We start from the raw sequence: 14,789 nt of genomic DNA on the forward strand, positions 1-14,789 counted from the left end.
GGAAATCGAAACGGGGGCGGCTGCCTGCGCCCTCCCTCGCGTGCGCGCCGCGCGGCGCCGAAGCTTCTCCGCGCGCCCAGGAAGCCCCGTGCGAAAGCCCGCGCGCGACGTCGCCGTCGCGGCGTCGCACCCGCGCCCACGCCACGGGAACCAGCTCGCGACGACGCCTTCTCGGAATCTTTCTGCAGGATCGCGCCGATCCCGCGAGCCTACAAAAACGAACGCCTCGGCGGGGCATCATCCCTTCATAGTCTGCCGCTGTCGGCCCATGCACATGGCGCTAGCGTCCTGCGACTCGCTCCCCGCAGCAGACGCCGCCTGCTTCTTCCCGGCCATGGCGTACCACCACCCGTGCGACGGCGGCGGCCTAGCAGCATCCGCCTTCTACGGCGGCGCCAGTGGCCCCGCGGCGGCTTTATTCACCGGCCTGGCGCCGCCGAGGCGGCAGCCTGACGCCGCCTTCGAGTGCTTATCGAAGGAAGACGTCTCGTCGGTTGTGCCTGGCACGTTCGGGACGCCGCCGCCGCGGATGCCGGTCGAGCAGGCCGTGCCGGACGCCTCGGGCTACGCTCACCTTGCCAGGTGAGTCTCGCGCAACTGCGCAAGTGTAGATACGTGATGCACTGGTACTGTTTAGAGAAACTTCTTTTGCACCAGCGGAGAGTCGCACGTTTTGATCAGCCGGTTCGTGAACCTGGACGTTTTCAGGGGTACGGCCGCCGTGGCGGGGGCAGAAGGGTCGTCGACGAGGACGACGGACAGGATCGCGTTCCGGGTGAGGTCGGAGGAGGAGGTGATCGGCGACGGCTACAAGTGGAGGAAGTACGGCAAGAAGTCCGTCAAGAACAGCCCTAATCCAAGGTACATGACTTGAGTGCCAAAGTGTTCGAGAATGGATGAATAGGAAGAACCATGTAATTGAAAGTTTATTTGGAAGGGCCAGGTAACGTGGACTGATATATGAGCCTTCAAATTAAACGATCGCAGGAACTATTACCGGTGCTCGACGGAGGGCTGCAACGTCAAGAAGAGGGTCGAGCGAGATAGGGACGACCCCAGCTACGTTGTGACCATGTACGAGGGGGTGCACAACCATGTGAGCCCCGGCACGATCTATTACGCCACCCAGGACGCCGCCTCCGGCCGCTTCTTCGTCGCCGGGATGCATCAAGCCCTTGATTAGGCAGCGCGTGTGGTAGCGTAAGATAGACACACGCACGCTGACTGTCCTGGACTCCTGCTGGTTAGGGTGGACAAACCTACTCGAGATGGAACCTAACATATGACATGTCGCTTGTAATATCTAACTGGTGTCCTCCCGTTTATCGGCTAGACAAAGTTAAGGGCAGGGCCCGCTGATTTTGTGCTACTAATTGTAGTATCTGTGTGTCCAGAAACGCGTGGCAGATTTCCCGTATATGAAATGTGGCTTAACTAGACTCGCTTAGTTTCCTTTCTAAGAAAATTCCAAGTGTTCATTTCCTGTGGAACCTATCAGGTTCCATTTTTGCTCTAGGAGACTAGGACAGCAAAGAACAACCACGGTTCCATCCCTACAGGCATGCCCCGACAGATAAAAGAAGATGAGACTCAACCTAGAATGCACAGTGGATGAGATTCGTGTGCAGTAGATGCCTCTCCAAATGAGTCACTTGACACGCACGCTCTGATCCGCTCGCCGGTGACACAACTGCGGAGAGGGCAGTACTGCAGGGATCCCTGTCCACAGTTGTGCAGCCTCGCAAGCAGTCCAACACATGCAATTCTTGCGTTTTGCACGCTCGAGAGTCGAGTCTCTACAGCCAACGGAAAGAGCATCCCTGAAACTTCTAGAACGTTCTAGAAAGTCCGGGACCGCGTGTGTCATTCCGTGAGCCTGGACAACGAGGAGACAGCCTCCCCTCCCGTTTAAAGTAACGAAAATATTGGCGGCTCACCTCCCAGGGTCCCCCTCTTGCCCAACCCTCCTCCCCGTCCGTTCTTATCCTCTCGACGAGTCTTCCCCGTCTCCGATTCCGCGGGCTCGAAGGCCTCAGATGGAGATCGGAGGCGGAAATTCGCGCCGGGGATGGGGGAACTTGAGCGCGCGCGCGTCTCATCCTCCTCCCTGAGACCCTGACCCATCCACGGATCGTGCCGGCGGTGCTTGCGCACGAGGTAGCGGCACGAATGGATGCGCACAAGGAGCAGGTACAATCCGGCCTTTCTCTTCCCGGGCACGCGAGATTCGGTTTTCGCTTGCATCGCGGTTTCGCTTCTCCTTTGGATGCGATCTGGCCATCTGGGTTTTGGAGTGGACTCGACGATTAGCCCTGTTTCTGTTGTGATCTGCGTTCGTTTGCTCCCTGTTCTCGGAGGATACTCTAGTTTTATTCGGATCTGGCACAACGGTTGATCTGTATATCTGAAATTTCAATGCACGAGCACGTGGTCTGGGGAGCTGCCCGTGGGCTTTGAAGTTTGAACCCTTCGCCGATGTGAACAGAGGAGTATTAATCAGTATCCCATTTCTCCTCTGTTCACATCTCGGTTGCTAGATCATTTTTTACAGCTGTTTTTTCCTGGTTTAGGCTTATCCATGCGGTTGGTTTGGTGTGGGTACGCTCAATCGTAGTTTCACTGCCCTGATGCCTTGCGAATATTCTTTTTTCTACACATTCAACAAGACCATTTAGCAGCTGTTTCCCTCCATGATTCAGGTATTCAGTTTTTTTTATTTGAAATGTGATCCAGGATAGTTCCTGCCATGACACAGTACTTGGGCTTTTTTTTTTGGGGGAGAGTATGTAAAAATGGGCTTTGGACTTTGGATTGGGCTAAACGATGTTTGCCTGGCAGGGGGTAGAGCGGTAGAGCCGTATTCGTTGACCAGAAGGGTTCTAGGTTTAGACGAACGATGGCTTTGCGTAATGCAGCCGAGCTTGGTGTAGGTTGCGAAGCTTGTCAAAATTGTTGGGTGTTATATTAGTCAGGTCAGAACTAAAAGTTGGTATGTTTGCAAACTGCCTAAATAAGCTCCAGATATAGGCGGATATGGCGAATTGGTATTTCCAAGAAATGGTTGTCTTTTCTACTGCAAAGTAAGGTTTTGTTTGGATGCAGGGAACTTTCGTCGCATCGAATATTTTGACGCCAATTAGAAGTATTAAATATAGTGTAATTATAAAACCAATTGCATAAATGAAAGCTAATTCACGAGATGAATTAGTTCATGATTTAACCATGTTGCGCTACAGTAAACATATATTAATGATGGATTAATTAGAATTAATAGATTCGTCTCGTGATTAGCTTATGTTTAGTCTTCCTAATTGGTGTTTAAACATCCAAAGTGATCGGATTAGAGTTTAGTCATCCAAACAGCTCCTAAATATATTTGTAATTGGATAGGAGTAGTAGATAACATTTTATTTTTCTTCTAAGTTGGCAACTGAATTCAGAAACAAGAAAGAAGGCAGAGGCCGTGAGCAAACGGTGATGGGAAAGAGGCCGCAGGTAGCTTATGTCTACAGCCTAGCCTCCGGCCCACTAGCCGCAGCGCGGTCGGAGAGCCACAAGCCGAATAGGGAGCGGAGCCAAATGTACTCCCTCCGTTCTAATTGTGAATTATTTTGATAAATCTTTAAAATAGATATAGATAAATATTATATATATCTAGATATATAGTAAAAATTATACATCTAAATTTAAAAACGAACTACAATTTGTTGCAATGGAAGGAGTACAAGCCAACAGCAAAGCCGGATCCGCTCGGTAACCAATTCTTGCTTGGGCGGGTATATTCTTGTAAATTGTAATCAATGAGAACAAAATGATAGACCGAAAGTTTAAATTGTCCTTTATATCTTCCAAACCTAAGAATCCAAGACATCCGAAAATACAAACTGCACACGGGGTCAAAGGATCCAAGACGCACAGCACACCACATCTGAGAGTACATACTTCAATCGTGGGATCTCCGAGGAGCCACGCACAGGATCTACCATGGTCTACGGGCCTTCGGCGAGCTTGCCACCAGGCTTCTCGGCGGCGGCGGCGGAGGCGTCGTCCCGGCTGACGAAGAACATGCAGAAGCCGGCGAGGATAGTCGCCGCAGCCATCGCCCAGACGACAGCGGCTACGGGGGCCGGCATCAACGCGGCCACCCGCTTCGAGAACATGACCGTCAGGGTGGTGGTGAGGGCCCATACAGCCGCCTTCACCTGCAGGCGCTTCGGTGAGCCCGGGGGCAACCTCTCGAAGACGCGCAGGAGGTGGAAGAGGAGGACGAGGCTGACGAAGGACACGACGACAAACAGGACGGAGCTGGGGTCGCGCCTCGAGTGGTAGATGGCTACCCCGCAGTTGATCGCGAGGAAGCAGAGGGCGACGCCCGAGGCCCATGCCGACGAGCCATCGGAGGCTCCGGTGGGAGCGGGGTTGGCCTCGGTGCAATGGTGTGGAGGATTTAGGGGCTCTTTTAGATCTCCTTTGCCGGGTGATCCGCCGTCCATGAACTGTATTGGCGAACCTAGCTTACCAGCAAGCCTTCCAGCTTGCCTGCCGTGATATCAGGGTTCTCTTGTGGAGCGAACAGGGATGGTAGCAAAGTTTTCAGCTCTTGGGAACTCCATCGTATCCTCCATTTATAAAAGGGCGTGAATCCTTTCGCTGTCTAAGAGTCTTTGCAATAGATTAGTGTGTCTGTCCCTGGCGTGCACCTTCGAAGACACCGTCAGGAAATTTCGGCGGCAGTTCCTCCTGATTACTACGTTAGAGTCTTAGAGAGGAGCAGCTGTTCGAGTCTGATACTACACGGTTTCTGACGTAACGACACTAAACAGTGTTTCTTGAGCATTGGGCGAGTCTTTATTGCAGTGACTGCAGGGAAACTCTCCCACTGATGTGTGAACCCCACAGTAAGTGGGCCCACACATCGGTGAGGGAAGGGAAGTCTGTCCGTAGGTACTACTTTCAGAGGATAGAAAATTGCATAGCATGCAAAACATACGAATCTGAATAAGATATTGCTTACAAAATCTTGAGGATGGCACGGATGACTCTTATACTTTGTGCTGCCTTTTATCCACGGTGATGGACTTTGTCAAATCTAGAGTAAAATTAACCTTAAATAAAAAAACTAGAGTATCCCGCACAATCCCCACGCCACCAAGTCCATGGTCATACATGTTTTTTTTTTATTCCAAATGCTGTAGGAATCGAATTGATTACTACAAAATTTCTACGATATTCGATCTTGTGTTCTAAAGCAGACCTAGGCTACCGAGAAAATATGTATAGGATAGGTTTGCTAGTTAGCTAAGAAACTGACATGCGAGTGAGCTTGTGACGAGTGTCGAATGTGACTACAAACCAAAACGTTGTGTATGAATAATTAGACCAACAATGAAATCCGAACTCAAGTAAAATAGGGAACGGTCTCGATACGTATAGCGATTAGCGAGCGCACCAAACACAGAGCTAGAGAACACCTTGACGTTGAAGCTATGCAATAACTACATTGACCGGTCAATTTTTGCATACGTTGCGTATTTAAAACACACATAAACTTATATGCGTTAAACAGTAGAAAAACAATCGGATGCAAATGCGTGTTAAAAAGTCACATTGCAAGCGCGTGATCTGGCCGTCGACACGTTCGTATCAATTGCTTTCATCAACGACAAAAAGCCACTTCGAGTCTTCGACCATTCAAGTCGTCGCAAATGACCAGAAATATGTACCGACCTTTTTAGCAGTCCAGGATGGGCCACTCGCTGCATATAGAAAGAAATTTAATATGCACTCCTGGTGTTACTTCCTCCGTCCACAAAAAATACAACTCTCACCTCCCGAGGAGTTAAATAATTTTTTATTGACTAAATTTATATAAATAATACCAACATTATATTATAAAATAAATATTATTAGAGTACTTATGTAATATATTTTTATGCTAGATCTATTTGGAGATATGAATGTTAGTAATTTTTTATAAATTTAATTAAATTTAAAGTTATTTGATTCATCGGGAAGCAAAAATTATATTTTATATGGATGGAGGAAGTACATCTGTTCACATTGTCCGTGTCGACGACTTCGCTAGTCTCGCCTCCCCAGCAGGCGGCGAGACCCGCGCCAGTTTCTTGGGAAGAGAAATCCCCCCGGTGGGCCGTCGCGTAGAGCCCCGTCGTGGACGGCTGACGCGTGGCGTCCCGGTGGAATCGGCTGTAGCTCGCCACGAGGACTCTTTCCATCCGGTGAAAGTGAACTTGTCACCGTATTTTTTTTTGTTTATTGAACTTGAACAAATCCACTTGCTCCAGCGAAACAAACACGACCTAATAATAGAACAAATCGAACGCTGAAGGTGCAACCCACGAGAACGACTCAGGCTCGAATTGATACTCCCACTTTCCAGCTTCCAAATCATGAACGCAATACCACCAACAGCCCAGCAGAGGACACACCTCACAGCGGCACAGCCCATCCTTGCGATTCAACCAACCAACTCTACGGCAGAGACAACTGGCAGCGTTTGTGGGCCGAATAACATCTGAGAAAAAGGGTAACCAAGCCCACACAATCACTACGAAAAAGGACATGGACTTTGTTGGCCCACAATACGGCACATCATCGAAGCATTCAAATCCAGAAAGTGGCCGCTCCCGAACGGCTTGATATGCACAGTTCCAGGCCCGTTGTCTAAGAAAATACACGACAACGGTGCAAAGCGGCTCGCCATCCAAGAGTTTGAATTACCCAGTTAAGAGTTAACGATGCTAAAATTATGTCCTCTTTGTTTCACACTCCAGAATATAAAATCCGACTTATAATCCGTAGTAAGCTGAAATAAATTAATCCTAGATTATATAGCCCAACAAGCTGGCCTCCTATAATGCAGGGTGGAAAAAAGGGGGCTACAATTTTTGGAACAGCGATAGTGCTTGATAAGCCTGCGTGCCATCACGAAGCCACGAACCACCGGAGAGATTCAGATTCGGAGACCGTGTGTCCGTGTGCGCACGGCGGCACGGGCGGGTTGCACCGCGCGAGGGGCGATGTGACTGACGATCGGGCGACCTCCGAGCATATGCTTCGACAGAAACAAGATTGCTGTGGCCCTCGGTCGTTTAGCGGGGGGCACCTACTCTCCGATGGTGACCTGCACCTAGCAGCATCCGTCGAAAATGACACTGACGACAACCGCTGTGCGAGGCGAGAAAGAGTTTGCATTTGACTTGACGAATCATGTCCTCCATGGTAGTGTGAGTGGGTCAACATCTATCGCAAAAGCATGCGATAAAGCCGACAATGCATGCCCGGAGGCAGGCACAATTGGCATGCTCCGCCGCTCCGGCAAACCGGCATCTCGGGAGGATACTATTCTTTCCGGCAACGCTCTTTGGTTGCCGTATCCTGGGCCGCAACTTTGCCATCAGTACATCCAAACAAGCAGGAGCAATAATGGCTCAAATTCAAATCCCTCTATTCATCATGCATGCGTTATCTTCTTTTTCCCATTCGGAAACTCGTCAGGCACTCCCAAGAAATCAAACACGATTTAATAGAAATCAAACGCCGAAGGCATCAGCCGCAGGAACAGCTCGGGCTCGAATTGATTCTCCCAGACCCAGTTTCCAACGTCCAAATCATCAACCCAACCCCAGCAACCACCCACCAGCCAACCCAGCAGAAAACACACGCCCCGCAGCGGCACAGGCGCACAGCCCATCCTCCTTGATCCTTCTGTTTCGCGACCCGAGCTCCACGAAGACATTTCTGTTCTGTTTCACGGTTCACGTGACAGGAATTCCCTTCCAGTAGTCCAGTCCAGCCTTGCTTCCAGATCCCACAGCTCACTAAAGTCTAAACAAAACGCAAAACGCATCGCGTAGTGGAGTAACAAACAAAAGAACGCACCACCAAAGCAACGCATCCCCGCCCCGCTCCCCCTTCTCGTTTACCTCCCTCCCCCCGTCGCCGGCCGCGCCGCCCCCTTCAAAATCGCCTCCCCGAAAAATCCCCAACCCGACCCATCCCAAACCCAAGCGCCGCCACCGCCAGCCATGTCATCCCGCTTCCCCCGATTCGTCGGCGTGGGGGGCGGCGACCACCGCGGGGGCGACGCGGGCGACGCCGCCCTCGCCCGCGACATCGTCACGCTCCACAAGGCGCTTTCCCTCGACCCCTCCACCAGCCGCCGCCGCTCCCTCCCGCTCCCCACCTCGTCCCCCGCCGCCACCGAGCAGCCGCGCCACAAGCCCGGCCTCAAGCCCTCCTTCTCCTCCTCCTCATCGCGCAGGCTCCTGCCGTCCGCCGCCAGCTCCTCCGCCGCTTCTACCTCCTCCTCCTCCTCCTCCTCCTTCTGGAAGAAGTCACTGACCGCCATCTCGCACCTGGGCCGGCGCCGCCTCGACTGCGCGTTCGCCCTGCACGTGCACTCCGTCGACGGCCTCCCCGCGGCGCTCGACGGGTCCGAGGTCACCGTGCAGTTCCGCCGGATGTCCGTGTCCGCCTACACCCACCCCGTCGCGGCGGCGCTCGGCGCCGCCGCGTTCGAGGAGGCCCTCACGCTGCGCTCCCCGGTCTACTTCTCCCGCGGCGCCAAGGCTGCGGTCAAGTACGAGCCTCGGGCCTTCTCCGTCGCCGTCTCCACCTCCACGCTCGAGCTCGGCAAGCACGAGGTCGACCTCACGCGCCTGCTCCCGGTCTCCTTCGCCGACCTCGAGGACGGCGGCGACTCCGGGTTCGGGAAGTGGAGCACCAGCTTTCGGCTGTCCGGCCCCGCCCGCGGCGCGCGGCTCAACGTCACCTTCTCGTGCTCGCTCGTCGGGGGCGGCGGCGGCGGCGGCGAGCAGCATAAGGCTGGGGGGGTTGCTGGCCTGCGGCGCGGGTCGATGGCGCGGCCGGTGTCAGTGCAGCCGCCGACGCCAGTGCCAGCGCGGAGCAGGGATGTGAGGGTACTGCACGAGGTGTTGCCGACCTTAAGGTCTGCGAGGGCACTGCCATTTGCTGGTGATGGGGGTCTTGATGCGAGGAAGGAGGAGGTGGCAGCATTGGACTCTGCGGAGGATGGGTCTCCGGAGGCAAAACACTGCACATCGGTAGAGGTTAAGAAGGAGGACTTGGTGCATCCAGAGGGCCATTGTGGTGCTGCGGAGTTCAATGTTGTTGAGCATGGAGTTGAGGTCGCCTCAGATGATACACAAAGGCCCGAACATGCAGAAACAAGTAATGCGGCTGATCAGAAGGAGGATTTGCGGTTCAAAATCGATGATGAGGGATCATTTAAGCCTGCGCTAGTAAGTGATAATGTCACTGAAGATCAGACTGTTGGAGTGATACTGGAGGAGGCAGTCAGTGATGTTGCTGTTCAAAGGGAGAACGTGGAAAACAAACAGAATGGAATAGTCAAAGCGGCTTCACTGCCTACTGCCGCTCTTGAAGCAGAGAATCAGTTTGGAAGAGATACGGAGCTGAAGGATCTAGAGTGTATATTCAATGCTCTCTCAATTGCTGAACCAGAGGAATTTGAGTCACCAATTGTAGAAGATAAGCGTTCTAGGCGATTAAGCTGCATGGGTGTGACTGATAGTTACAGGTCCACCAGTAGGAAGGGCAGATCGCGCAGCATGGATGCTTCATCAGATTCTGTTGCTAATGAGTTCTTGGATATGCTTGGAATAGAGCATAGCCCATTTGGGCAACCCTCAGATAGTGATTCCGAGTCACCAAGAGAGCGGCTTTGGAAGCAGTTTGAAAAGGAAGCTCTAGCATCTGGGAATGCTATTCTTGGTTTGGACTTTGACGATGGAATGGAAGAACCGATCTGTGAAGATGCTGTGGAGGATTTTGATCTCTCCGCAATGATACATGAGGCTGAGCTTGAGCTTCAGAATGGAAGCCAACCAATAGATACCAGACTTCGAGCTAAGTCGCTGGAAGATGAGGAAACTGAAGCCTTAATGCGTCAATTTGGGCTAAATGAAAAGTCCTTCCAATCTTCTCCACCTGAAAGTAGAAGTGGGTTTGGTAGCCCTATTCACCTCCCGCCTGAGCAGCCCTCTGAGCTACCACCATTGGCTGAAGGTTTAGGTTCATTTATTCAGACAAAAGATGGAGGATTTCTGCGATCAATGAATCCAACCCTGTTCAAAAATGCTAAGAACAACTGCAGCTTGGTCATGCAGGCTTCTTCACCAATTGTGCTGCCAGCAGAGATGGGATCTGGGATTATGGATATATTGCATGGTCTGGCATCAGTTGGAATTGAAAAATTATCAATGCAAGCAAATAAACTTATGCCCTTAGAAGATGTTAATGGCAAAATGATGCAGCAGATTGCCTGGGAGTCTGCTCCATCTCTAGAATCTGTTGAAAGGTTTGTAATCTTCCTTTTCATGCTTGTTTGTGCTTTTTCCCACTTGTGCCTTGTTTGAACCATTTTTCTTTTACCAATGCAGATATGATCTATTGGAGAATCATAGCATTGATGCTTTGGTAGGAGGTGTAGGAAATGCTGCCTCTGGCAAGAAGAAGAAAGGGAGGGTTGCTGATATGTCATCATCCTTGGGTGGGGAGAGTGCTTCAGAATATGTTTCACTTGAGGACCTTGCTCCTTTAGCTATGGAAAAGATTGAAGCTCTTTCCATTGAGGGTTTGAGGATACAATCTGGCATGTCAGAAGAGGAGGCACCCTCCAATATCAGTGCCAAGCCTATTGGGGAATTTTCATCTCTGCAAGGAAAGTCTGCAGAGAATACTTGGTCCCTTGGTTTAGAGGGAACCGCAGGCTTGCAGCTTCTGGATGTTAAGCAAAGTGGAGAAGAAGTTGATGGATTAATGGGCTTGTCTATCACTCTAGATGAGTGGATGAGGCTTGACTCTGGGGTAGTGGATGAAGAAGAACAGCACAGTGACAGGACATCGAAGATACTTGCTGCCCATCATGCTAAATCGATGGAGTTAGTTGCTGAAAAACGGAATGGAGACAAAAAGAGCAAGAAATCTGGTAGAAGATGGGGCTTGTTAGGGAATAACTTCACTGTTGCTCTCATGGTTCAACTACGTGACCCACTACGTAACTACGAGCCGGTTGGCACACCTATGCTTGCTTTAATTCAAGTGGAAAGGGTTTTTGTCCCCCCAAAGCCCAAGATCTACAATACTGTTTCAGACAAAGGTAATAGCGAGCAATATGATGAGGAGCCCAAGACTGAAGAGGTTCCAGGTAAGGCATTGGTCACGGAACAGAAGGTTGAGGAATTAGAGGATTCCATTCCTCAGTTCAAGGTTACAGAAGTCCATGTTGCTGGTTTCAAGAGTGAACCTGAAAAGACAAAACCATGGGGCAATCAAACGCAGCAGCAGTCTGGCTCAAGATGGCTGATTGCAGCTGGCATGGGCAAGGGCAACAAGCACCCCCTGATGAAATCCAAAGCCATCACAAAGCCGAGCCAAGAGGCAGCTGGTCGGCCAGGAGACACCCTCTGGAGCATCTCGTCGCGCGTCCATGGTGCAGGGACCAGATGGGGCGAGCTAGCAGGAGCAAAAAATCATTCGCGGAACCCAAATATCCTCCTTCAGAAGGACAAGAGGTTTCGGTAATATTTTGGTGGGTAGTTAGCTTGGAAGACATGTCTACCTCTACCTGGTACGATCGGGGTAACTTATTTTCTGGAAATGTTCCTAGTGGATTGTAAAATCATGTACATTGAGTTCTCTTGCATACTGAACCATCTTGGATCAGTTCTTTTTTTTTTATGCTTCGCTATAGGCTGTGTAATGTTTCCTTCTGAATTCCATTGGGCTCAACTGTACAGAGAAACTGGTGTTTCTCTCTTCACAATGAAAAGAGCGGCTTCTACCTGTGAAGGTGCAATACAGTCTTCCAATATAGGAGTAGTTTGCCATTGCCATCGTTCATCTCCAACTAGCTATTACGCATTTGTTTTGCAATCCGTTGCACCGGTATTCTATGCATTCATGCTTCGGAATGCTCTTCTCACTCTCACACTGCTATCTGTCTGACTGTCTTAGGTTCTCGGCATTTCCATACTTCATGTGTCAGCACGAAAGAAAACTGCTCGAGAAACTGTGGAGAAGCAGGCCTGTTCCGACGCCATTGCATCTCCAAAAAGAAGACGACGATCTCGCCAATCGTGCTAGATAGATCCGCCCTCCCCTGCTGCGCTGTAGACTTCTAGCCTTCTACCGATGTGTAAATCGTTTGCCGTCCCTCCACCACAGATGGGCAGCGTTGCAGCATGTGGCTTTCTCGACAGGTCAGTGCACCGGTGCAGATTAGCAACTCTTTCATGGCATCCCGTGCTCGCCGTGGACGCAATGATTCCATCTACGAGGTCCCCACGATCCCATAAAAAGCTTGGTTGGCTGGACGCAAACTTTTGTTCGAGGAATTTTGCGGGTCCTGTCGCGGTCTACAGCTCATCGTCAAAGTAGTATCATCACTCAGTTCTTAAAAAAAAAACATCACTCAGCACAGGACAAAAGGAAATCCACGGAATCTGTTCTCGTGATCTCATCCAATGGACGCTTGACTATTACTGGCCATCCAAACCTAAGAGCAAAGAAGCAGGTACTGGAACTGGAACCCTCGTTTTTGACGACCCGGGAGTCTTCAGTCTCTTTTCGACTTGATTCCTTGTTCAATTTTGGCGTGCTCGACTTGAGCAGCGCAAGCAGTTTCCTTCCTGCCGAGCCAGTTCATCAGGTTTCATCACCGATCCCAGTTCGTAAAACTGCAGAACTACGGGAAACTGGACACAGATGGTTAGATGCTGGTAGTGGTAGTTGCATTAGGTGATCAGGTACGCAAGGACGCCGCGGGTCGCAGCGGCGCGCTGGTTGCCACCGCGCCCGCACGTGTGATGATGATGATGATGCAATGCTAACAGGGCAGCTCGTCCTTTCCAAAGTCCCAAGCCCATGTTTGGCATTGGTGCGAGGCTTACTGACTGGTACCCATGGTCATCTTACTTGACTGGGTGTTTAATTGCCGGCATCTGATTGGAAGATGACAGCCTACAGCGATACAAGACAGTTTCAGCCTACAGCGACACAAGACCGCTTCTGCCTACAGAGATACCCCTACAAGCAATGGCAGCCATCCGCCATCATGATATTCTACCGGTTCCAGTTATCTGAAACCATGGAGTGCAGTAGTATTAAAATTGTTTGAAAGGCTGAGATGACACCGAAGCCTCGACTTTTTCTGGATCTGAAAATGTGATGATAAAAAAAAAAGAAAAAGAATATTTCTGCAGGCTGGAGGAAGGAGAATTCCGATATGTTTTCTGTTCTTACAGTTTCATTTAGACCCCATCTTTCCAGAATCAAATTTGATTGAAATGGACGGCACGCCACCATGACTCGGCGGTGGTTGCACTTGCGCAGCGTCGCCATCATCGCGGTGGCCGCTGATTTCTTACCTTCTCCTCCGGCCACCTTTTCCCCAATGCACTTGTCAAAGAGCTAGCGAGATGGACACCGCAGCCAGTACGAACCCACGAGCTAGCGGTCGGGCCTGGACGGACGGCCGCGCAACGCCCAGCGCCTGCCATCCTGTTTCCGCAGCCATTTCAAACTCCGGGGGTAACCCGTCGACGCGTCGTGGGACCATCATTGGGCCAGTACGTACGCATCCCTGTCTCTGAGTTTACTATGCTCCAAACCAGCTCGTGCTCGCCCATCCTGTGGGTCGTGCGCTCCTTCGCGTGCGCACGTTGTGGCGACGACACGCGCGCCTCTAGACGCGCTGTGCAGCTGTTAAAAACCCGGGGATGGCAGGCGCCAGCGCGGCACACGATGGCCCGCCGTCGACGCACGCATGTCTCGAGCCCGAGAGGAATGTTGCGAAGTTGCTGCCGTTTTCCGGGTCTCCGATCCGTAGCTGCGGCGAGAACGTACCGGCACGACCTTGGCAACTAGCAAGTGGTGACGACAGCAGCACCGGGTTTCGGTACTGGGCGGAGCGAGTCTGAATTGCAATATTTTCATCCGTGTTGGGGTCCATGACAAGCGAGTACCCCTGTACCCGCACGGCTGAGCTGATGGGTCCGTGAGCGGCGGGGCTTGTGCTACGACGCGTGCTAGCTTAGTTTTTCCATTGGGATCTGGGAGCAAGCAACGCGTCATAATCGTGCGCTTCCCATCGAAAATAATGTCTCGCGATCTTGAATTCATATTGGCTTGCGCTATTTGACCACCAAGCTTAACTTAATCCGTTGAATAAAACTAGCTTACTTTGTTTATTTTTTTTATTGTATGTCTACAAATTCAAAACGGAATTCACTGGAGGGTGCAAATTGGTGACCCTTAAATGCACCTCCGATTCCCTTTAGTTCAAAATTTTATGCTACTTGTCCAAAATAGGATCTCAATTTGAAAAAATAGCATAAATATTTAAACTAAAGAGTGTTGAAGGTGCACCTAAATATCACAATTTACATCCCTATAATTTATCATGCACATGTAGGTGTAGTCCACGGCAATAGCTAAACTGTCGTGCTGATGAGATATATAACGTCGGTTCAACCGGTGCTACTTATTGTTCTGTATTTAATCGTCAATTGAACTATCAATGCATCGATAGGTTCAAAACTAGGGGTGACCGGTTAAACCGGTCGCCCATTCTCTGCTGCATCTTGTCCAAATCATCTCTAGTTTTTCACTTCAACTTAGACATGTTGATTGCGATCTGAGCACCTTTGGACTCCATTTGGACTCCATCCATATAACCTAAAAATTCTACAAACCTGATTTCACAAATTCGTCAGTCCCATTGA

At 50.7% G+C, this 14,789-nt stretch overlaps 3 protein-coding genes across 3 annotated transcripts; 2 read left to right on the forward strand and 1 right to left on the reverse strand.

Moving 5' to 3' along the window:
- Positions 1 to 244: 244 nt before the first annotated feature.
- Positions 245 to 1,460, forward strand: LOC112894451 (probable WRKY transcription factor 57). The gene is made up of 3 exons (XM_025962173.1): positions 245 to 582; positions 709 to 861; positions 988 to 1,460. Exons 1-3 carry the CDS (start codon positions 269 to 271, stop codon positions 1,181 to 1,183), a joined length of 663 nt encoding a protein of 220 aa, XP_025817958.1. The 5' UTR covers positions 245 to 268; the 3' UTR covers positions 1,184 to 1,460.
- Positions 1,461 to 3,815: 2,355 nt separating this feature from the next.
- On the reverse strand, positions 3,816 to 4,835 carry LOC112894711. The gene has a single exon (XM_025962503.1). It carries the CDS (start codon positions 4,491 to 4,493, stop codon positions 3,990 to 3,992), a length of 504 nt encoding a protein of 167 aa, XP_025818288.1. The 5' UTR covers positions 4,494 to 4,835; the 3' UTR covers positions 3,816 to 3,989.
- A 3,062-nt stretch (positions 4,836 to 7,897) lies between these two features.
- On the forward strand, positions 7,898 to 11,863 carry LOC112893361 (protein PLASTID MOVEMENT IMPAIRED 1-RELATED 1-like). Its single transcript, XM_025960650.1, has 2 exons — positions 7,898 to 10,363; positions 10,446 to 11,863. The coding sequence occupies exons 1-2, from the start codon at positions 8,049 to 8,051 to the stop codon at positions 11,587 to 11,589; spliced, it is 3,459 nt and encodes a 1,152-aa protein (XP_025816435.1). The 5' UTR covers positions 7,898 to 8,048; the 3' UTR covers positions 11,590 to 11,863.
- Positions 11,864 to 14,789: the final 2,926 nt, after the last annotated feature.

The sequence above is a fragment of the Panicum hallii genome, chromosome 5, assembly GCF_002211085.1.
Source record: "Panicum hallii strain FIL2 chromosome 5, PHallii_v3.1, whole genome shotgun sequence".
In the NCBI taxonomy this organism is placed as follows: Eukaryota; Viridiplantae; Streptophyta; class Magnoliopsida; order Poales; family Poaceae; genus Panicum; species Panicum hallii.

Excerpts from the sequence above, each read along its gene's own strand:
- LOC112894451 (XM_025962173.1), top strand. The coding sequence starts at position 269 with ATGCACATGGCGCTAGCGTCCTGCGACTCGCTCCCCGCAGCAGACGCC. Across the intron at positions 583-708 it reads GGCTACGCTCACCTTGCCAG|GGGTACGGCCGCCGTGGCGG; the intron begins GTGAGTCTCGCG and ends GGACGTTTTCAG. Across the intron at positions 862-987 it reads AAGAACAGCCCTAATCCAAG|GAACTATTACCGGTGCTCGA; the intron begins GTACATGACTTG and ends AAACGATCGCAG.
- LOC112894711 (XM_025962503.1), bottom strand. The coding sequence starts at position 4,493 with ATGGACGGCGGATCACCCGGCAAAGGAGATCTAAAAGAGCCCCTAAAT.
- LOC112893361 (XM_025960650.1), top strand. The coding sequence starts at position 8,049 with ATGTCATCCCGCTTCCCCCGATTCGTCGGCGTGGGGGGCGGCGACCAC. Across the intron at positions 10,364-10,445 it reads TCTCTAGAATCTGTTGAAAG|ATATGATCTATTGGAGAATC; the intron begins GTTTGTAATCTT and ends TTACCAATGCAG.